This window comes from Letharia lupina (genome assembly GCF_014066315.1).
Source record: "Letharia lupina isolate WasteWater1 chromosome Unknown contig_4, whole genome shotgun sequence".
In the NCBI taxonomy this organism is placed as follows: Eukaryota; Fungi; Ascomycota; class Lecanoromycetes; order Lecanorales; family Parmeliaceae; genus Letharia; species Letharia lupina.
The window spans coordinates 339,809-362,414 of NW_023502973.1; the positions used below are offsets into that span (position 1 = coordinate 339,809).

General features: G+C 51.2%; 7 protein-coding genes across 7 annotated transcripts; 5 read left to right on the forward strand and 2 right to left on the reverse strand.

The window, feature by feature from the left end:
- Positions 1–2,661: 2,661 nt before the first annotated feature.
- Positions 2,662–4,418, forward strand: HO133_007684 (uncharacterized protein; the record flags this gene model as incomplete). Its single annotated transcript, XM_037298554.1, has 9 exons — positions 2,662–3,025; positions 3,075–3,138; positions 3,197–3,321; positions 3,382–3,410; positions 3,466–3,545; positions 3,602–3,711; positions 3,762–3,903; positions 3,953–4,296; positions 4,360–4,418. 9 exons carry the CDS (start codon positions 2,662–2,664, stop codon positions 4,416–4,418), a joined length of 1,317 nt encoding a protein of 438 aa, XP_037155890.1.
- A 2,199-nt stretch (positions 4,419–6,617) lies between these two features.
- HO133_007685 (uncharacterized protein) lies at positions 6,618–7,437 on the forward strand (the record flags this gene model as incomplete). Its single annotated transcript, XM_037298555.1, is given in 2 exon segments — positions 6,618–6,991; positions 7,008–7,437. 2 exon segments carry the CDS (start codon positions 6,618–6,620, stop codon positions 7,435–7,437), a joined length of 804 nt encoding a protein of 267 aa, XP_037155891.1.
- Positions 7,438–10,858: 3,421 nt separating this feature from the next.
- HO133_007686 (uncharacterized protein) lies at positions 10,859–12,426 on the forward strand (the record flags this gene model as incomplete). The annotated part of the gene is made up of 2 exons (XM_037298556.1): positions 10,859–10,934; positions 11,003–12,426. The coding sequence occupies 2 exons, from the start codon at positions 10,859–10,861 to the stop codon at positions 12,424–12,426; spliced, it is 1,500 nt and encodes a 499-aa protein (XP_037155892.1).
- Positions 12,427–12,898: 472 nt separating this feature from the next.
- On the reverse strand, positions 12,899–13,279 carry HO133_007687 (uncharacterized protein; the record flags this gene model as incomplete). Its single annotated transcript, XM_037298557.1, has 2 exons — positions 12,899–13,005; positions 13,111–13,279. The coding sequence occupies 2 exons, from the start codon at positions 13,277–13,279 to the stop codon at positions 12,899–12,901; spliced, it is 276 nt and encodes a 91-aa protein (XP_037155893.1).
- A 649-nt stretch (positions 13,280–13,928) lies between these two features.
- HO133_007688 (uncharacterized protein) lies at positions 13,929–15,717 on the forward strand (the record flags this gene model as incomplete). Its single annotated transcript, XM_037298558.1, has 3 exons — positions 13,929–13,998; positions 14,043–14,151; positions 14,202–15,717. 3 exons carry the CDS (start codon positions 13,929–13,931, stop codon positions 15,715–15,717), a joined length of 1,695 nt encoding a protein of 564 aa, XP_037155894.1.
- A 507-nt stretch (positions 15,718–16,224) lies between these two features.
- On the reverse strand, positions 16,225–18,024 carry HO133_007689 (uncharacterized protein; the record flags this gene model as incomplete). Its single annotated transcript, XM_037298559.1, has 1 exon — positions 16,225–18,024. One exon carries the CDS (start codon positions 18,022–18,024, stop codon positions 16,225–16,227), a length of 1,800 nt encoding a protein of 599 aa, XP_037155895.1.
- Positions 18,025–18,407: 383 nt separating this feature from the next.
- Positions 18,408–21,707, forward strand: HO133_007690 (uncharacterized protein; the record flags this gene model as incomplete). Its single annotated transcript, XM_037298560.1, has 3 exons — positions 18,408–19,596; positions 19,644–20,242; positions 20,298–21,707. The coding sequence occupies 3 exons, from the start codon at positions 18,408–18,410 to the stop codon at positions 21,705–21,707; spliced, it is 3,198 nt and encodes a 1,065-aa protein (XP_037155896.1).
- Between the last annotated feature and the right edge of the window lie 899 nt (positions 21,708–22,606).

A 22,606-nucleotide genomic window follows, 5' to 3' on the forward strand; every position in this document is an offset into this window, starting at 1 on the left:
TTTCACGCACCCTCGACGTAAGCGCTGCATTAATCTGTGCAAAAAAGTCTTCAGTATCATCTATCTTCAGAATCTTTGCAAACCCTACCCAATTGGCATCATGAGGGACATAGGATCTTTCAACCCCACGGAATGACAAAAATGCTGTTGTGAGAGAAAAATGGAGTCCTGTTGGCAGGCTCGCAATGCTATGAGATGCTCGGCAGATCTACAACACAACCCACTTGGACACGAAACTCAATCCGGGGTACTATGAGACCTATGCGTAATCTTCCATTGTATACCCTGCCCCTAGTTGATGAGGGATGTTGTCCTCTCTTGCACATACTAATGACCCTATCATCTTCATACTGTGCAGCCTGTACCTCCCACACAGATTATCATCGTTATTCGTCTCACCCGCCTTCTACTTCTCGGTCTATCGTTAACAGCGGGCTTGTTGGCGCAATCTATGACAAGAGCATCCACTGATGGCCTCCCGCCTCCACTCAATCGAACTTGGACCCCGGCTTCAGAACCCACTCTTCAACCGTGGCCCACAGACACAGATGCACCGCCGCAGGTATCCCAGGAATCCACCGGACCAGACGAGCCCGTCACAGCTCAAGCATGGCTTTCACTCCAAGTGCATGAAAGCTGTAATAAAACCCAGAAAAGCATGCTCATAGATGCATGGTCTGGCGCGGTGCTTCTTGATCATGCTCAGCAGAAATATGTACCAGGTGGCGCTTTTTCCGCGGCAATGCAAGGCTATTTTGGGGCAAACTTCGAGTATACCGGGCCCTGGTTTAAAGACTATAAGGCACGCATCGGCGGTAACCTGGAGAGACGACACAAGGTTGATACCGACCAAGCTCCCGCGAGCACTTACGTCTACCTCTCTTGCGAAGACTACTGGTTCAAATGTGCACAGTACCCTGATGTGCTGGGCTACTCGGATACTTACCGCCGTGGATCCTGGACGAACCATTACATAGTCATGTGTGATAATTTCTACCGAAGGACTCGCCTGTCTCGACGAGCCCATTGAAAATCACCTGAATGTCTTTGGTTGCCTTTGCTGACAATTTCCGTTTCGTTTATTATGTTTATTTCCGGCGCTCTGCGTTCTCTCCCAGCGGAGTTTGAGCAGCTGACAAGCTAAAATGTCTGTCCTGTACGCTAATCGATCGATCGCATGCGTTCGGGATTGACCGAAGCTCAATTTGACAGTCCTGGCGACGCCTAACGGAGAGATTCATGACTAGGCCAGGCGGATCGCCATTAATGCAACCAGCCAGGACCCAGCATGGTCTGGAGCTCCAAATTCTGGATATATGTGGGGATAATCTGGAGATCATGCATGATCAGAGTCTCAGACATCTACTCGGGAATGGATGATGATGCGTTCGAGGGTGATGATTGCGTGCCCAGCTCTTGAGCTGCTGAACTGTTGACTAGAGAAGACGACAAGCCACAAAGGCCTGGAAGCTCTCAATGCTGTCACTAGAAGATGAACTATACAGGCAGGCATTTCATGGCGCAACCCCAGGATAGCTACTTGTTGCACCACACCTCTGGAAAATGCAGCCTGCCGACAGAGCCGTCCAGGTCCAATATCTGGGTGTGGCATCAAGCCAGAAGCAAGCTTTCTGCCTCTTCCAATACAGGCCACATTCTAAACTGCCGGGCCAACAACTCGAGTTAACTAGTCTCGGGCAAGGGTAGGTACGTTTCAAGAGTCAGACCGGACGCAACGCAAATACCCTCGTCTTGTTGTGTCTGAGGCTACCCATTCATCTGGACAGCATGCCTGGCATTTCTCGAACTCTGTCAAGGTGTCCAATGGCACTTCATTGCATATTATTTTTGATTCCATTTATTCGGGTAAGCCTTTCTTCTGAGCCGGATGAATGGCGGAGTTCGATTTTCCTAGCTTAGCTTAGCGTGTCATTTCGAAGTCGAAGCACGCCATCCTGGTTTTGACGCCGCATCAGCTGCACATGCAAGCTGCGCCCAGATTGCACCATTTCCTGCATACCCTTCCAGATTGAGCTCGATCATCGAATCTGATCTTATGTGCGCGCACAATTGCCGTTCCTACCGACGCCTGAACACGCTCTTCGGGAATGAACGCATATCCTTTTTCTCTTTCGTTCGATATGGGGCGCCCTGCCGAGGTAGGATACACCAATCGATGTATTTCGATCGTCATCAAGCTCTTCTCTATTGGACAGACGTATCTTCATTATGTAAACAAAGAAGCTCTTGCCCACCCTCTCGCCTGGCATTTCACGTTACGTATCATTCTCATGGATGTGTGTTATTTCTCATCGAAGCCTCCTCGTCAGCAGCTCTAGAAGCGACTGGTGACCCTGACTGAATCGAGATTACAAGATTGCGTGTAGGTTCGGCCGCTTCAAGGGTGCACAGAATAGGTAAGAATGGCTAAGTCATGGGGACCTTAGCGAAATTTTCCATTGGCCGCCAGCCCAGTGGTATGAATTATCAAGGTTACATGATATCAAGCGCGTGATTATGCTGTGAAAAGCTCGTCATGGAAGTTGAGACCACCATGATCGTCAAGCAGTCCGCGAAAGGTATAAGAACACTCCTTCAGCATGGAGCTCACAGAACTTCGTCTTGATCACAAACTATCTTGTCTACTTAATTCTCGACGTCATGAGGTTTACATCCGCCATCCTGGGTCTTGCCCTGACGACCAAAATATTAGCTCTCTGTCCTTATGCAGAGCGAGCCCTTCAGGACCCCGATTTCTTGAAACAACATCTCAGGGAGCGAGATGCGCCGAAAGCAGAGAAACAATATGAGAAGAGACAGAGCGGACCAGGGAACATTCCATTTACCACCTTTAACGAGAACCAATTGATCAACGTCACCGGTGAATACGCTTGGGTTGCCCCGGGACCCAATGACATCCGTGGTCCCTGCCCTGGCCTCAACGCCCTTGCCAACCATGGCTACTTTCCCCACAGCGGGGTTGTTCCCCTTTCCGTCGGTGCAAGTGCCACCGAGACAGTATACGGTCAGTCTTCTAACTCAAGCAGCTGCTACATAGTTCTGATCATGGTCAGGTCTCGCTGCGGACTTTGGGATTCCCTTGACGGTGTATGCTACACTTGTTGACGGAGATGTTGTGTAAGTGACCCAGTCGTCTGTAGCCCTACTTAAACACCGAATGCTAAGACAACAGCAGTGGGGATACATGGAGTATTGGGGGTAAGCAGCCGCAGACGGTGACCTCGCCTATCCTTGGGGCGGGCGATGGTCTGTCCGGAAGCCACAATAAATATGAGAGCGATGCGAGTCCCACACGTGGCGGTAGGTTTTGGATCCAGCTGTCGAGAGACTCATATTTTCTACTGCTAATTATTGACACAGATTATTACCTTTACGATGGAGATGTCTCAGTAGGCAACGAATGTATCTATTCTCCAAGTTCTTTGCTGACGAGGAGTCTTACAGAGCGTGAAGGTTCCAAAATTCCAAGCATTGTACGACCTGCAAAACACTGCCGCAGTCCCGAACTATGACCTTGACACGCTGTAAGTTCAACGTCGTTTCGACTCCGCGTTCTTTCAAAGCGCTAAATTATGTATAGCATACAACATCGAAAGTACACTTTCGACAACTCTTTGACCACGAACCCCTATTTCTTCTTCGCGCCCTTCGCAGGCGTAGCAGTGGCAAATGCCGCCCACACTTTCATTCGTACGTTACCTCTTAGCTTGGTCATCACAATGCATGCTCATTGGCAATAGCGGCCTTGATGTCAAACCACTCTGCAGAGTACCCGAATGGTATACTGGACAAAGAAACCCTTAAATCCTTCTTCGCAATCACCGAAGCAGCCAACGGGACGTTGTCATGGACTCCCGGCTACGAGCGTATCCCAGACAATTGGTAATATCCCATGCCTCGAGCACAAACGCAACTGCTGACCAAACTCCAGGTACCGCCGCCCACTCGGCGCTGTCAATGAATACAGTCCAGTCTCGTTCGCCCAAGACCTCGTGCAGATTGCCGCCGTCGTCCCCGAAGCCGTCTCAGTGGGCGGTAACACCGGCGAAGTAAATACCTTCACGGGCGTCGACCTCGGCAATATCACCGGCGGCGCCTACCAAACCTCTGACCTCACAAACCCGACAAAGTTTGTCTGCTTCTTCTACCAGCTGACCCTGGCAATCGTGCCGGATTTTCTGAGGAGCGAGGCTCTTGGCAGTGCGCTTGCTGGGGCGTTGAATCTGTTGCAGACCGAGATTTCACCTTTTGTGGATCCAAGTTGTGCTACAATCGGTGGGTTGATCCTCGGGGACAAGATGCATTAGGTGATCGGTATGCTAACGTGCAATCGTCTAGCGAACTACAACGACGCCTTCGCCGCACAGTTCCCCGGTGCTGCTGTTGGCCAGCCCTGATAGGATGTCCAATCAGCAGCCATGAGGGGTGGACTGACAAGAAGGACGAGCTAGTCAATAATGTCGCTTATCTCACTTCCTTGCTTGAACATCATTCTTTCTAGCTACAGCGGCTACTTTTGTGTTTCAATCTGAGGTAATGGAACGTTAGGATGATAGCACACGTTCCTTGTTCTGCATTGAAGATTTTTCAGTCGAACCTGTTCGTCTTCTCTACGATGCTACGTTTCGGCTTATGCGCAATAATGTTATAGAAAGTAACACAATGAAAAAATTTGCCCGCGAAAAACTGCATATGATGATGCGTGTAGCATCTCAGAGGACCATCGTCTATCCTTTTCATAGGTTTGGACAAGTCAAACCAATAACCGAGCATGGCTACCTTTTATCGACCTACTACTGGCACTGGGAAGGTATCCCATGCAGGGTGTAAAATTCAAGGGCTCAGCCTTGCGTGCTAAGACATCTTACACCCCAGGTGCCAGTCGATGGTATAATTATGAGACTTCAGACGCACGGTAGTCAGCTCAGCATGGACTCTGGAACCCTTCATCAGCGCATGATTGAGCAGACAGTCGTCGAATACGCTTCACAGAATATTCTTTGTGGGGAACGGAAGCGCCAAGAAGGGTGATGGTCCGGGAGCCAAGCGTCAGCCACAGCGAAAAGTGACAGTTGAACCGATATTGCATCAAGTCTCCTCAGTCAGAATTGTTGGTCAACAAGGTGAGGGAGGCACACCGGCACGGAAATCCCGTTCTCTAACCCTCGGGGGCAGCTTCCCCGCCCGTCTCGCTCCTTGCATATCATTCTCGACAATATCCCCTCCACAAGGCGGTTTGGACCTCGAAAGCTTGCTTCGCGGACATATCAAGGGGTTTTCTGCGTCGGTCTTGGGGCCTTAGCCCGTGGTGTATCCTCCATCGATCTTGACTGCGAGCCTCAAGCTCACACATAGACTCGATCAATCCCACCGTGTCTCGAACCACCGAGCCTACGCCCGATCAAAACTCGTTCAGAGCTCGATGGGCCAGCATCGCGATTCGACAGCAAGGCATACCGTCATCGGTAGGGCCTTCGCCATCCCCAACAACCACACTGGGCAAATTAAACTGCCAAACGGCGTCTCCAGTCACGCGAGCTAGTGCCCGTCAAAGATACTCTGTACCATGATACTGATGCCGGTGGACCCTTGAAAGTTGGAACTGTTGGAGCCGGATGCGCTGGCCTGTTTACCGGCTCTCATATTCGATCCTTTGAAGAAAACGTGCGGTCTCGAGGTCAAATATGAGATTCCTGGATCAAACGCTGAAGAGATACTTGGAGGCAGGCCTATTATCTCAAGGGTGTTCAAAGCCCGGGAGCCCACGAATGATACGACGTGGGTGCGATGCGAGTCCCGGAGATCGACATCATCAAACGGTAATTCCCAGTCTTTCTAGGACTGTGCCGTCACATGATTTACAGACTTACAATAGCACGTTTGACTTGTTCGAAAAGTTTTGCGGCATGAGGAGAATTTGTGAATGCTCGACCCCTGAACGAGGCGATTTGATTCCGTATTTACTTAAGGGAAACGATACGCCGTTGCTCTCCAACGGTGTTCACGTTGTCTCAATGGGTGAGGATGGACTGAGTGGCTCAGTGGTAAAACATCTGGCATTACTGGGATCCCTAAGGAGTATGTCCTGTGGTATCAAAAGGGCATTGAGGACCCTATTAATAGAGAATGCCAGATACCTAGATAAGACCCCTGAATCTCTCCTTGACGAGAGGGTCATCTCTCGTCTCATTGACCGAAACGCTTGTCAAAAATCCTGTGGAAATATGGAAAGCTGATGAGTTTGAGCGACAAATACAGCGTTCGCCAGGATCTCCAGGAGAAGTTTGTCTCCATTCTGGAGCAAATGACCAAATCACTTACATAGCCACAGGTAAAATTATGATACCACTGAATGGCTGGAGACGTACAGCTGGTAAAACTGCCTCGGTGTGAGTGAAGAAAACTGCGCTCATGCGAATGAAAGCGGCAACCGCGGGTATGACCAAGCTTTGAGCGAAACGGTACTCGAGGATCTCGACTTTAATAATAAGAAGGATTGGTGGTGTGTCGAGGGCGGCGCACAAGAAGTAGCTCATAGAATACGCAGAAAGCTTGAGCGGAAGAACTGCATTTCTTTTCACACGAAGGTTACAGGCATGAGTTGGGCCAAGGACGAGAAAGGAGATCTAGTCGTGGATGTTACTATCAAGGGTGAGAACTCACCACACCGGTACGATGCTGTATTCAACTCGGCTCCGCTTGGTGCCATGCAATGGGTGGATCTTTCGGGCCTCAATCTCAACCGGGGCACGAAGCAAGCTATCCGCTCCCTCGGTCACGGAGCATCATGCAAAGTGGGCATTCGATTCCAGAACCTCTGGTGGATCAAGCACTCAGGCATCGATAAAGGTGGTATTGCGAAAACAGATCTCCCACTGCGCATTTGTGTCCACCCATCCTACAACCCGCAGGATCACAACCCCAACGACGACACTGACAAACCCGGCGTCCTGCTATGCTCCCACACAAGGTCACAAGAAGCCCAGCGGGCAGCGTCGCCGATCAATCGCTCACGAATCTCTCCAGGATGAAGAGGAGCCGACGACACTCTTGATCGACAGCCTCGCCAAATGGCACTCCGAGGACCGACGACCACGAGGATCCACCAAATCATCTCCGACGCCTACGAGACGCGCCACGCGTACGACCGGTACGCCGATGCCGGCACCGCGGGCGCGATCGCGTACTTCGACCCCAGCCTTTCCGCAACGTGTACCCGTGGATCACGCGCAGCAGTGGGCAGCACATGATCATTGGGAAAGCGGCCTCGACACGTTGGAACCTGCCGTGCGAGGCGTCTACCAATCCCTCTCTGCGCATTCGGCCAACAGCCCAGCGGCCCACGAGGCACTGCAGTTGTACTCTCTTACACAGATCCTTCTCGGAGGGCAAACGCAATGGTCGATGTGCGCTTAGCCCGGATATCGGCCAGCGTTGTCTTGCAATGTCTTCTCGTGCTTCCAAATCCTCCGATCCAATCTTGGGGCAGCCATGAGGCTATCCACCCGTGCCAGGACCGAAGTCGATGCAACATTCGATCTTGTCGTGACCGGCGCCGCAATGTCAGTTATTTCCGTGGCATTGAGACCAATACTGCTGGTCAGAGTGGCAGCCCGAGCATATGGGAGGTAGAGAGCAATGCGCCATGGTCGTGGTCGCCCTTGCAGTTGAGATCTGCGCCGGTGCTAGACTGTGACCTGGAGAGGGACGCTGCGAGTCTGTGGACTCGAAAGGGATATCTGGTTGACTTTCAATGTCAGGAGGACGGGTTACCACTTCCCATCGGGGATGATATTTCTAAGCTCCAGACTTGTATGTGTCGGCGAGAGAATGGTGGAGCTGGGTGCGAAGCTTACAAGTTCAATGAGCTGCTGAAGGAGTGCTGCCTTATCTGCTGTCACAGCACGGCCGGGCTCATCAACAGAATTGTGTGAAAGTAGGTAGGATGGCAGGGATTTGATGGTTAGACAAGCAAAGGATAGGTATGTACTTGTACGTCTTACTGGTGTGGTCGGTGCTCATATCACAAGCCAAAGTCCTGAGAGAAAAGTCGAAAATAAGATTCAGCGCCTCATATTTTCGGTAAGCAGCTGGGACGAGTGATGCCTTCTCCGCCCTCACAGCATAGCTAGGCTCACCAACGATTACATGGTGTACTCAGTGAACCTGATGAGCAGGCGGACCAACGCAGCAAAGGCATAAACTGCCATATATGTTCAATTACGTAGTGACACTCTTCTAGTGATGTGGATATATGACCCGAAGGATGGTAAGACCCCACGAGCGAGAACGCATGTTGGCAATGCCAATGTCAGTGGTCAAGTACGATGGGTACGAAAGTCACCCACCCATGGCGATGATCATCTGCTCTACCCAGAGCCCAAAGCCCAAAGGCCTGACGACTTTCGATGTTGATGTTGTAAAGGAAAGGCGGAGATCTCCGGAGATTGGTAGTTTAAGGAGTCACGAGGTCCACAGAGCCCAACGCTAGCAAACTTCACAGAGGTTACAACCCTTAGCTGTAGTGATGGTTGGTGGTGAATTACAGCTCGTGATACCACAGAAGGTGGACTGATGAGGCAGAAATGCCGTCGGCGTGTAGACTGAGAAGCAGTCATGATATCCACCTACCGGGTTCACGTATTGGACTAACTAGAGCAGCATTCAGGCCGGACCCACGTTGACATCAAGGCCGAGAAGCACATCACCTTTTGGTTCCACTTGTTGATATGACTAGGACATGAAGGCTACCATCGCATTAATTTAGTCGGCCTACTCGACCTCCCAGAGCAACCATCGTTGAAATCATTGAGATAGTCGCATGGGACTAATATTATATAGGACAAAAATGGATTTGTGTCAACATTTGGACGGGGAAACAGTCGTAAATGCCATCTTTCATGGCTCTCTGTTAAGGCCAATCAGAGTAACGGCCAAATTTTTCAGGTCAAAAACATGACCGGGCGGCAGTCCACTCACTGATCTGACTCGAGCATGCAAACAACCATCCCTTTGGACCAAGCAAGCTATTGGAACCCTCGGAACAGCCATCAAGAGTCTCACTGAGGCAGTCGCAGGTAGAAAAAATGACGATGAGTATGGCTAGCTTGTTGGTAGGTGACTAGATGGAAATCTTTTAGACGGAATGAACGGAAATGCCTGCATGATGGTTGAACCAATGCAATCGTCAGGAAGCCTTTTCCGTACGACGGCCCTATCAGCAATCGGCGTTGCCGTGTACGCTCATTCCTCAGCCGTGTCCCCGTGGTACTCTCCCTGCAGATCAGACGGCAATAGGAAATGCTTTGCGAAAGGACAGAGGTGGCTCGAAGTCCACTGCTTGCGGAGATAGTATAGAGTCTATATTCTTGACTGTTATTGTGACATTCCGAAGACTTTACGCTGGTCTTTTAACTCCTTTCCGAGCAAAGGTAAGATATAGTGCAAATTGAAGGTCTATTGTAAGAAAAATATATTCGAATCTCGGCAGCGTGCATTGAAAGTCGCAACAAAAATAAGATCAGCTCTTAAATAGAAACATTAATTATCATTGTACATTAGAAATTCGTATTTAGAAGCGCTCGGTATCCGCTGATACCCACACCGCTGATCGACAGTCTGATGACTGTTCAAAGGCCTTTCGGCCGCGAACACCGCCACTTTCGTATCTTCGGAGAGGCCATTGCATCCAACGCAAGGCTGGTCAATCACAAAAGAAGCATTTGATGCGAGGGGAAGGAATGCAACTGAACCCCAAACTTGTCAAAATGGTTCAGGATATCAGTCGGAAATAATGCGTGATTTGATTGGTTGCGCAACGAGGCATTTTCTTGCAAGTCTAAAAGTCAACGAGAAAGGCACGGACTGCGCCCACTGATCAACCTTTTCTCCATGTAATTGGAACTCGGAAGACGGTTTCACGGAGCGGCCTCGTGGGTAAGACAGGGTTCATTTGGGGGGCTCACAGGGTCTTCATAGGGTTCATTCGGGGGTGATAAGATTATCTTCTTAGTACCTAGTCGTCCTCGTCCTGAGGGTCCATCTCCTGTTGGCGGTCTTGCTGCTCCACGCCGAGCATGCTTTACACTCTAGGAGAATTTTTAGAAAAACGGCCTTTCCCGCTGGCGCTGCACACTGCGACAAAGGGCAAATCTTGTCGAATTTTCATCAACAACTTTGATGAAATATTTTTGGGGGTCTGGCGGATAATGGTAGGATGCAGGCGATCGCTAATGGTATGAGATGAAAATTTACAAGTCTATTTTGATAGAGTAGATCAGCAGCCAGGAATCGTCAGGCATATCATATTCATGGTATCGTGCCCTCCCACGACATGTATCCTTGCCAGATGCCAAGTATGCCACGAGGCGAGCCCTGCATTCAAGGTTCTATCCCGCTATCCGCAGCCTTGGTGTCCTCCATATAAACCCCACCACAATCCACACTCCACACTCTACTCTCCTCTACCTTCTTCTCTTACATATTCAGCAAGAGCAAGGGCGTCAGTTCTTCACCACTTTGGCTGCATTTCCAGTCGCAAGACTTGGGCGCCATATGTGGTAAGGCGAGCCACGGCCCTTGTGCTGCACCCTTGACCGCTTTCTTAAATTCACTATTTAATTCTCCCGTCGAACATCCTTCTCTCATTCTTCATCCCTCTACACCTTCATCTCCACCTCTACAACATCACCTCAACAGCTCCTACCTTGCCCGATCACAACGGGCACCACCGCCTCCTCTTCATCGCGCTAAAGCCCCGCGCTTGCCCCCACCCACCAACTTTACCCCCACCAACAGCCTGATCCCACAATTGCACCACCGCTCACTTTTGCTGGCCATGTTGATTGACGGCGAGAAGTACGCTTGTGAAGCATGTGTAAGAGGCCACCGAGTCAGCACCTGTCAGCACTCGGGTAAGCTTTCGAGCTCTCCCTCTCTCTGTGAGGGCCTAGTCATGGGCGCTTGCTGACAGCGGCCTAAGACCGTCAACTTACACATATCAACAAGAAGGGTCGCCCTGTCTCACAATGCCCACACTGCAGAGGTCTCCGCAAGGCTCGTGCCTCACACGTACAGTGCGAATGTGGAGCCAAACCACACAGCAAAGACGAATGCAACGAGAACGAAGGCTTAGGCGAGTTCCAATCAGACACAGCGTCTGATCCTGGTGCACAAGACCACAAAACATGCTGCTGTAGCCATGGAGCACGATGCACTTGCGCTATCAAGAAGGAATACCTGGATCCTGTGCCGGAAATCGATATGCCTGTTCTGTCACCAAGGAGATCTACAAGCTCTCGAAAGCCCCGTCTGCTCAAAGCCGACTCGGACAACTGTTTGACCGTCTTCACGAATGGACATCATAAACCCGTACACAAACACAACGATTCGGCCCACAAATGCGGATTGCCCTACAAGATCCCGATCCCCCACAGCGTACCTGGCAATGACCCAGCTCGCCGCTCGACGGATAGCTTGCCGCTGATCAGGAAGAAAGAGGAGGCTCATTCTCAGCTACACGATTCGATTTCGAGCGCCCAGCAAGACGTAAGACGGGTCAGGTCCGAACATGGATCCCCAGAGCGAAGCACTGCCCGATTCCGGGACAGCAATGGTGACCTACCACCTTTGGATCTATCTTATGCTGGATACGAGAGTATTCAGGGCCAGTACCCCGAAGACTATTCACAATCGCCAAGAGCTTTCGAAAACTACTACTCCACATCTCATGAAGAGCTGCCAGCACTGTCGGCTGGTATGAACATGCCTGCAGTGGACTGGTCGGCCGTGGACCTGCCGTTGGATGGGGCCTACTCCGCAGCATACAGCCAGCCGCCATCATACGCGAGCTTTGAACACAGCAATGTCGGTCAGCCAGGTCTAACCACGTCATCCTCGGGCGAGCTCTCTGAGGTCGATGATTACGTCTCCCACAACCCTCGTGGTCAATCCCTCAGGCCCGAACTTGCATCTACGTCGGCCGAAGAGCTCAAATATAACCCTATGGATTCTTCATCAGCAGAATCGCTCAGCTACAACCCTACAAGCTCTTCGTCTTATCCTACAAGTTCTTCATCCTTTCCAAACCCATCGCATACATCGTTGCTGTCTTCAAACAACCTCAACGAACGCGACATTAATTTCATCGGGACCACGGCCTCTCCTACCGAGTTTGAAGAACCGACTGCCGGTATGCCCTTGCGATCCGAGGCCTTTGCAAAACACGGCTTCACAGTGCATGACGCACAGAAAATGGCACATCCAGAAACCCCTACTGAAGCAATGGGAGGGCTGAAATTGCCACCGCAAGTGGATGACAGAGACCACGTATGGGCTAAGCATTTTGACTCGTCTGAAGACTCTCTGGTACCAGAATGCAAAGTGGAGGATGATTGGGAGCAATAACATCCATAGCGGGGCGGGATGCCTGTTGACGATGAAACTACGAATTATGATAGTCGATTGCATTCGTGCTTATCTGTGTGTACAGACATTGGCATGCGTTGCTTGCATTGCGTAGGATACATGCTTAAAGGATTAGGATTAGAGACTTCGGCCTAAGCAAATATGAATGCATTCAGCCCATGAAACGGGTCTAATCAGTCTCTGCCAGGAGATTGTATTCCATAATAAGTACGACAACCCGATAAGAATCAAGCTTGCACTACTCCTCCACTCTCACGCCACCAAACAGTCATCCATGACCAACCAACAAGAAGGGTATCTCTACTAAGTACTAAAACACTCATCCAACCACGCTCTTCCATCCATCACCTGTAGCATTCTCGCAACACCCGCAGCCCATCGCAAGACCACCTGATATCCATCAACTCCGCTCCCTCCCAGTCCCCATCCGCTTCCACCCCCCGGCGCGCACCTACGACCTCTTCGTCCCCCCCGTAATCCCACCCCCCTGATTCTTCTGCCGGTACGCCGAGTACCCAACATAGACCGCCACGAGTACGCCAATGATGACGATATTGCCTAAACCGCACGTGTCGTCCATCAGCACTCACGTCGCCTCTCTCTCTCTCTCTCTCTCACCCGCACCGAGCCGCAACCGGGAAACCGATGTCGGGCTCTGCTTACCGAGCACGAATCCCACCAGCCCGCTCATGAGATCGAAGATGCTCGCGATCAGATCCCGCGCGAGGCCGAAGACGGATTGGACGGCGGAGAAGACGCTGCGGACGATGCCGGTGAGGATTTCGAAGAGGGAGGAGATGAGGTTGGAGATGCCTGTCGCGACGGAGGACATGGTTGCGTTGTAAGGTAGGGTTGTCACGGGATGGATGGTGGTGGAGGGGTGGTGTTGGTTCGATGGTTGGGTTGAGAGGTGGACGGATGGAGCGGAGGAGGTTGCAGGTAGGTTGAAGGGAGGGGAAAATGTTTGTTTACGAGCCCCGGATTCTTGGTTTTGGGGACAGACGCGGGATGACGGCGGCGCTAAAAGAAGGGTCCTTGGGCCGCGACTTTGGCCTTGGTTTGAGCGGTCTTTTTCCTTCCCGGTGCTCCTTTGGCGTTTCGGTGGTGGAGAGAAGTATCAGTACTTGTAGGTATGATGAATTCACTCTTAATCATCTAACGGCTTTCGTCACTGAAAAGGCTGGATAGTTCAGCAGCAGAATCCTTACTCTAAGGGTCTTCCTGAGTTGTAAGAGGTCCTTATGAATCTGTCACTTTCTTCCACTGACAGCCCTGCTGACAAAGAGCCCAGCGAATCATCGTTCTGTTGTCTTCGAAGTCTTCTGAAAAACAAAATGCGGTGCTGCAATTGATCTTTGGTTTGGATATAAAGCCTGACGTAAGCACACTAGCCGCTTTTGCGCGCGTGATCGCCGCCGCTACGGACTTTGAAAGTTCCCACCGCCGACGCTTCTACAATTGCGCTGCCCCTAGACTTGTTAATGGCGAAAGGAAAAACACCCAAGTCATGGGCAGAACAGCTGGCAGATCTAGAAAATCCTGCGCCAAAAGGTCTGTACGATTCCCTTCGTTCCGCCATGTCTAATGTGTTGCAGACCTTGATCCAGAGGACGACGCTGGGCAATTCGAGGAGGATAATGGCTCAGATTCAGCTGGCGACGACAAGCACATAGCTGAGGCTCGCGAACATTACATTGATGTCGGGTGAGATCTTAGCACAAACGTTGGCCGTTGACTCTACTGACGGTCATTAGGAAGAGCAAAATTCGAAACCCAAACCGCATTGACTTAGGGCCTCAGTATACAGGTGCGAGCGTCAGTCGAGATGCTCTTCTCGAAGCGGAAAATGATGACAACCCATTCGGCAGCCATAGCGAGCAGGAGGAGTCCGAAAGTGCTGAATACGCGGACCCGGACGAAGACCTAGACAAGCAGCAATCGGATGCTGATGAAGAGATTGATAGCGATGAAGCGTTTGAGAGTGGGGATGAGGAAAAGTTCACAAAGTTCACATTTAGAGACAGTGGGACATGGAGAGCAGATGGGAAAGAGGATGGAGCAGATGATTTAGAAGATGGAGGCTCTGAAGATGAAGACATGGAGGATGAAATCAACGGCCTAGAGAGCGCTGTAGACGAGGAGGATGGTGACTCAGACGACGTCGAAATGGATGATGAGGACGGTACAGATGGTGACAGCGACGACACCAGCATCAGCGATGGCCCCCCAGAGCCGAAAGCAGACGATCGAGCAACTCTCCGCAAGATGATGGCCGAGGAGCAAAAGACAGTAGCAGCATCCCTCTCCGAAGCCGCAAAAGCAGACGTAACGAAAGGCCGAGCCGTCAAACACCAGCGTAACACTTTCGACTCTCTGCTCAATACACGTATCAAGCTTCAAAAAGCGCTCATAGCCACGAACTCCATGGACACCTCCGCCACTGGATCGAATGACCACCCTAAAGCCATCGAAGCGGCCGAAAAGGCCGCACTAAGATTATGGGACACCCTCTCTGAGCTCCGCTCCTCACTCCAACCTTCCACCTCTGAGGGTCTTCCCTCCATCACCACGACTTCCTCGACCCATTCCAGACTCTCTTCAACCCTCTGGAAAAAGATGCAAGAATACGAAGCCGTCAACATCTCCAAGCGCCGCGCTACTCTAACCAAATGGTCTCAAAAGACCAATCCCACCACCGCCCTTCCACGCGCCAACAAATTCTCCCAAACACCCTCCCAACAACCCCTTACAAGCGTCCTGGACCAGCACCTTTCGGCCACAAATGCTGAAAAACTAGTGGCGAAGACGCAAGTACCACGAAGCTGTGCCCCCATCCAAGCCGCTTCCCGCACCCTGTCCGACCCCACCATCTACGATGACGCAGATTTTTACACCCTTCTGCTCCGCGAACTGGTGGATCAACGCATGACCGATGCCACCACCACCGGCGCTGCACCCCTTGCCGCCATCACTTCCGACGGGACATTCTTGCCGAGCAGTAGACAATTCAAAATCAAGAAACCCGTCGATACAAAAGCGAGTAAGGGCCGGAAAATGCGCTATACAGTCCATGAGAAGCTGCAGAATTTCATGGCGCCGGAGGATCTAGGAAGCTGGGGGGAGAGGCAAAGGGGAGAGTTATTTGGGAGTCTGTTTGGGAGGAAGGTGCGGTTGGGTGAGGATGAGGCGGTTGATGCCGAGGAGATGGAGGGTGAGGACGAGGGTGGGGCGGGAATGGAGGGTGGAGTCGGGTTGAAGTTGTTTGGGTAGTAAGCAGGTAATAAGGTAGAAAACGAAGGACTCGTAGCCCAATGTCTGTACCCATTCTTTTCACGATCCGGTCAAGCTGTCAGAGAGCCAGGATCCGTGGCCTCGTGATCCGAGCGCACTTAACGTCGATTTCCAGAAAAAGGACCAGCTTCAACCCCACCTTCTATGTATGCCCATCCAAACAAAACTATAAATCCAGCCGTCGTAAACGTCAAAAGCACTAGTCCTCACCCCCTGGTCCGCGTAACCATGCAGACCTAGCAAGACGTTTCACAGGCTCGTGGCCCAAACGAATGTCCGTTTTCGATTACGGTCAAGCTAGATAAATAGGGGTATTGAGTTCAAAGGCGTCGTTACTGCACGCTTTGTCATGGATAAAGTAATGGAGGATTGTGGGAACTTAGGTTTGATTCGCTGTCGTTCAATGTCAAGCTACCATCCTCGCTGTGCATACATGAGCCATGGTTTTTCCACGCAAGTCATACCAAGCCCAGCTCCCGGCCCCACTCACGCCTCCTCGAACCAACTGTCCTGACTCAACCCCGGCGGTCCGACTTCACTATCGTCCAACAGACTATCCGGCAACAGTTGACTGTCCGTCAACCTGACCCCGTTCCATTCATACCCCGCCCACGGATCCAGCTTTCGACTCGCCAACGGCGAGCTCGACGGCGGCGGCATGGGTGGCGGCGATGACGGATACGCTTGAGATGACGAGGGCAGTTTTCGCGGTGACCGCTGAGTGATGGCCTGGGACGACGATGTCATGTTACGAGGCGAAGGCTGTGTGACGTCTGCGGTGGTTGCCTGGGAGGATGGAATGGGTGCCTTGTAGAATTTTGGGGGGCTGGAGATTGGTGGGCGGATTAGTTGGGTGGGGACGGTCATGAGGCCGGATGAGGGCTGCTCGGCGGGCTTGGGGGAGGAGGAGGGAAGTGGTCCGAGACCCGAGTGCATGTAGTCGGCTGGGTTGTAAATGGTCCACCCTTTCTTGTATTGAGATTCGGTTTGCAGACCGCCTGGCTGCGTGTCGCGCCGGAGGTCGGCGAAGAGCTGGGCAGAGACTCCTTCGGAGTCTGAGGGGCGCTCGCTGGGGTGTATGTGTGTGGTTGGTCCTGGAAGGTCCGAGCTAGCCAGATCAACGAACTCGACCCTTTTAGGTCTCTGCATCGGAAGCTGGTCTTCTACGTTCCTTTCTCCAGCTAGAGGAGATGGAGCATTTAGAGGGTCTGGCGATTGAGAAGCATTTCTCTGAATGGGGGCCAGCTCAGGCTCATCTTCCGCAGGTTTGGAGGTAGGAGGCGTCGATTCAGGCGGTTGGTCCGAACTCTTTTGGGAAATATCCGTACTTGCGAGAGCAGCCTGTGTTTCTGGTCCAGCATTGAAGGCCTCAGGTTCTTCGTCATCGTCTTCTTCGTCCGTGGAATCGATGACCTCGTGTTTGGGCCTTGCTTGACTTGAGTTTTGGATTTCCTGGACTGGTCTTTGAGCTGCCTTCAGCCTTTGGTTGAAGTCATCAACGTGAATTGCGGATGCGTAGGAAGGTAGTCGAGGCTCTTCTTCCGTGATGTCTTCAGGCTCTGCGGTTGGACCAACGCGTTCGGTCATTATGCTAACTTTCACGGATACCGGACTATCCTCGTCCTCAGTTTCCATGCTATCTGCCACCTCTAATCCCTTCGACCATCGAGCTCCCTTTACAGGTGACCTTATAGATAGATCAATATTGGTGGATTTTTCTTTCAGTGGTGACCTCGTATAATCTTGTAGAGATTGACGACTTTGTATAGAGAGGGGTGTGTCTGCTGGAGATTGTGAAGAGGGGATCTCCTTCCTCCTCAGAGACATTGGAGTCTTTGGCGGTGGCATAGCAGTGGGCATTTTGTCTTTGAACAAGTGAGCTTTTGCTTCCCCTCCTGCGGACGGGAGATCATCCTGATTTTCCAGTTCTTGAATTGGAGGATCCTCCTTAGCAGCTTGTCGCTTCGCGCTTCTTGTCTCAATTCTGCGAGCCTGAGACTTCTCTGGAGTGACCTTCCGCCTTTTGTTTCTCGAGGGCGAAGCTACGTAGCTGTCCACCTCTTCATCATCTGTCTTCAGATCTTCAATTTCGAGCTCCGGGTGGTAATAATCCCGCAGAGCATCCATCTGCGTAATACTTTGCTGGCGCATGTTTGGAGCAGACCATGTTGGAAGTCTGTCCCTGATGGTACGATGGAGAGAAGGTCCTATCCGGCTTTGCTTGATATTTGGTACTGTCTTGTAAACTCGGCCTGTCGACTTCGGCTTCTTTGGGCGTCCACCCATCTTCGACTTGTGAATTAGACGAGTTGAGCTCAATCCGGTCCTATTTGGTTTGGTCGTGACTCGTGAGGTCTCGAGATTGATGCGCGTCGGTAAAATCTCGGTCAAGTTGGCGCGGCGATGATGTCGACAAATCAAGTACGCTCTACAATACCTTTCAATATGTGTTGACTGTCACGTCTGAATCGCTTTTGTCTTTGAATTTTATGGTCTTTGCAGATATGTTATCCGACAGGGTCTTTCTAAGTCGGTTCGGCAGTCCACGTAGTGTTCAACACACTGCAATCGTGTCTTAAAAGCTGAATAAGGTGTCGTTCTTGGTAATTCAGTGAGCCTCTAAGTGTTTTGTATCGGTCTGTCTTTCCTACCGAAAGAGGGAACCCATTATGGCTCGGGGTGCCGGAGCAAGCAAGTCAAAAGTTGCTGGAAAAGCAAACGCAAGGAATGCTGTGCCTGATGTCTACGGTGAGATGCTCGTTGAGGCTGTCTCCTCTACTCCTGCTCGACAGAGCGGATATGAAACACCGGTAAAGCGACGTCGTGTTGGAGGACGCATCGTCACACAAAGCGTGGACGACAATGCGCTTCAACGACCTGAACAGAGCGTAAGCACTGGGAACCAGAGGGGTATCGACGATCTCTTTGAAGAGCCTAACCCCAATCCACAGCATATAGAGCAGACTGAATCTGAAGATTCTGCGGACAGTGATGACAACTTCGAAGACGTGGACCTTGGAAGTAATATCAAGCAACACGACACTTCTGACCACGAGATGGAAGAGCCGGGGGAGCTCAATTTGTTGCTTGGTGGTGACAATCAGAAGACTCTAAGATCTGCGCAAGTCAGGCGGAAGCCTATTACATCCACGGAAAAGAAACTTCGACTCGAAATCCATAAGGTGCATCTCTGCAGTCTACTCGCTCACGTACATCTACGTAATCGCTGGTGCAATGACGAGAGTGTTCATTCCGTTCTGAAAAGCATGTTGGCAAAGAGGACCATTTCCTATCTGAATCCTGATGAAAGCAAATCCCAATTTCAAAGGTCTCGATCTTTCCTGGATGGCCTGACGCAAGCAAGTGATGCATTCAGAGCGGACTTCAAAATTACTGCGAGGGGCATGAGCAAGCCTGTGTGGGCGGATAGTCCAGAAACTCTAACGCTTCTACAGCCGCCGGAAGATATTGACCTGCCAATGCAAAAGTCTGATTTCCTTACTGCTGCTGGCAAACTCAAAGGCTCGCGGGATGTTGGAGCCCAATTCTTCTGCGCCATGCTACGCGCAGCTGGCGTCGATGCAAGACTGGTGTGCTCTATGTTGCCTCTGCCTTTCCAACCGGCACAAAAAATGGCTCTGCCTCAAGTCATGCACAACGCCTCGAGGTTGCCACATCATAGAAGCCGACAGACGACCCCTGAACCTGATAGCGAAGCCGACGCTGGGAGCGATGGGTCTTTGATTGTAGAGGGGAGGGCTGGTTCTAATAGAGCCGAGATTCGATCGAGACTAGGACAGGTCAAACGTAGTGCTTCACCAGAAGCATCTTCGTCTAGAATATCCATCCACCCCAAAAGTGGGTAAGCTAATGCCCAAACCAATTTAACGATCTAATGAAAACAGAAGCGAACCAAAAGCCTATCCGTGAGTCAAAATATCCTGTTTACTGGGTAGAAGCTTTCAACGAAGCTGTGCAGAAATGGGTGCCGATTGACCCTCTCGTCACAAAGACTATTGCCAAGCCATCAAAATTTGAACCACCAGCAGGAGACCCAGGGAATAATATGAGTTATGTAATAGCCTTCGAAGACGACGGATCTGCTCGCGATGTGACGAGACGTTATGCCAAAGCCTACAATGCGAAGACTAGGCGGGAGAGGGTCGAAGTCACAAGAGACGGCGACAAATGGTGGCGAAGGGTGATGAGACTTTACAGAAGATCTCATGATATGGACCGGGATCAAGTCGAAGATGCAGAGCTGACGGCTAAGGAGGCTGCTGAACCTATGCCTAGGAATGTTCAAGATTTTAAGGACCATCCGTACTATGCTCTCGAAAGACATCTGAAAAGACATGAAGTAATACACCCAAAGCGAGAAGTGGGGAAGGTTGGTGCCGGGCGACCCGGGACTACCAATGCCCTGGAGCCAATCTATCGCCGTAGAGATGTCTATCAACTGAAGAGCGCGGACAAATGGTACAGGATGGGTCGGGAAATCAAGGTGCGCCCATCGGCCTTCAGTCCGTCTTTTTGTGCTGATTCGTGATCGATGTCAGCATGGCGAACAACCCCTCAAGCGCGTTGCAGTACGCCGGACTAAAGATTCAACTTTGGACCCTGCCGATATGGAAGTTGCAGACGACGACAACCCTGGCACTGCCCTCTACGCTCCTCACCAGACATTACTTTACGTGGCACCACCCGTCGGTAATGGCCAAATACCAAAGAACTTGTACGGGAACCTCGATGTTTATGTCCCAAGTATGGTTCCTCCAGGTGGAACTCATATACCGCATCCAGAGACCGCTCGAGCGGCCAGGATCATTGGCATTGACTACGCTGATGCAGTTACTGGCTTCTCGTTCAAGGGTAGACATGGGACTGCTGTTACGAGAGGAGCTGTAGTAGCTGCCGAATACCGGGAGGCAGTGGAAGAAGTTATCGAGGCTTTCGAGGATGAGCGAGCACAAGCTGAAGAGGAAAGGCGAAGTCTGACTGCGCTAAAGATGTGGAAGAGATTTTTGGCGGGTCTCAGGATCAGAGAAAGGATCGAAGGCTATGATATCGAAGGAGAGCGCGATACAGTTATGAAATACGAAATGGAGACAGTCGAAGACCAAGACCAAGACCAAGACCAAGGAGGCGGCTTCTTACCTGATCGAGATGCCGACGAACCCGCTCAACCCACCGCTAGGACAATGCCGACGCGAAATTTACCCAGTTTGTCAAACGACGGTGAGGGTGGGGGTTCTTGTGCGGCCGAGGATAAACAGGAAGAAATGGAGGCGCTGCACGCTTCTGATCTTTTTGTCAACAAGGTCAACGATGAAGATGATGATGGTGGTGGTGGCGGCTTCCAATTAGACCATGATGACCAGGATGCCGAAGAAGCCATCCGAGAGATCAACGAAGGAGACCATGAAGACACAACCAGCGAAGAAAACGAGAAGACTGCAGGTCATATGTACGCGGAGAATGATGGTCAGGAAATACTAGATCAAGGTGGCGGCTTCTTGCCTAACGATGATGACACCAGAGATGAGACTCCGCCAGCGAACGACTCAATCAACGGCGGTACGCTGGATAACCACAGCAGCATCGGTCCACGTGTCAGCCCACAAAACTCAGAACACTTTGCGGAAGCATTCCCAGACCTGCCAGCAGGCGAGCTGGAGGAGGCCAAAACATTGCAACAGCTCTTCGAATCGCAAGGTTCTGAGCATCTTCCGGTGTCCAAAGAAACTGTCACTGCCCCTGGACCGAGCAGATTACCTGACTCGCCGCCGATGCGAGAAACGACCGGAGGAGTCGAGTGGGGGACCACTGTTCACCCAAGTGAGGCATACCCCAGCAATGAGCTAGTAGCAGAAAAAGATTCTGAGCCTGATAACTCAGAGGAAGACAAGGGTTCGCTGCTGTCTCACGATCCCGACGATGAGGATGCTGACCCGGAATGGCTTGCTTGAAACACTATAAAATTATCGGTTCCATTCGATGGGTCTTGTCTATGCAATGTTTGATGGGTCCACTCCAGCCAAATTTCTAAGAGCCGGCCTGCTGCAGCCCCAACAAACCCTGGGCTTCTGATTATTTTACATCTGTTGAAAGTCGGGTACCATCCCCTTCAATTCAGCGCTTCACCCCGTCTTACTACTTCTTGCGTCATCAGCTCGAAGCGCCTGTAGCCCTTAGCAATGCACAAAAGACAAAGAGGCGTGAACTGGGACAACACATTTGATGAGTTTACCGCTTGTGATTACACCTGAAAATCAAACTGGTACACGTGTGAAGATACCGAGAAAACGTGGTTTGTCAGCTACCAGCAATTGCGAGCTTTGGATTCCGTAGAATGGCTTGTTTTTAAATGGTTCTCTGCTGGCGATTAAACCTTTTGCAAGTCTGTGACAGGTGTAGAGCGTTATCCAGATCCCCAAACTGGCCGTAAATAGACATATTGAGCGCGTCGGGCAGGCCTCTCTGCGTGTTCGCCATCGTGATTTGTGTACAGATTCATGGCAAATAGGATAGAATGAAGGTAGTACGTAGGGATCCCTAGGGTCTCTAAGAGCCCACCCCCTCAACATGCAATGTTTGCAATAAACCTGAGGCATCAAACCAGCAGACAATCCGGTTGGGCGGGCCTGACGCCTCATAATGACATATCGAATCGCTGACACCCGAAGAGAAAGCTGCAGGGGATGGAGGATTCACAGCCAAAGCGAATCGAGTGTGAAATATATCATACTCCGCTGATTGTGTTATTGGCCCCAATGTTTTGGGGCTCGACTCACAACCGGTAAGATTGACTTAGAATGAGCCTTGGCTGAGCGTCGTCAGACGCGGTGCAATTTCCCTATAGCCAGCA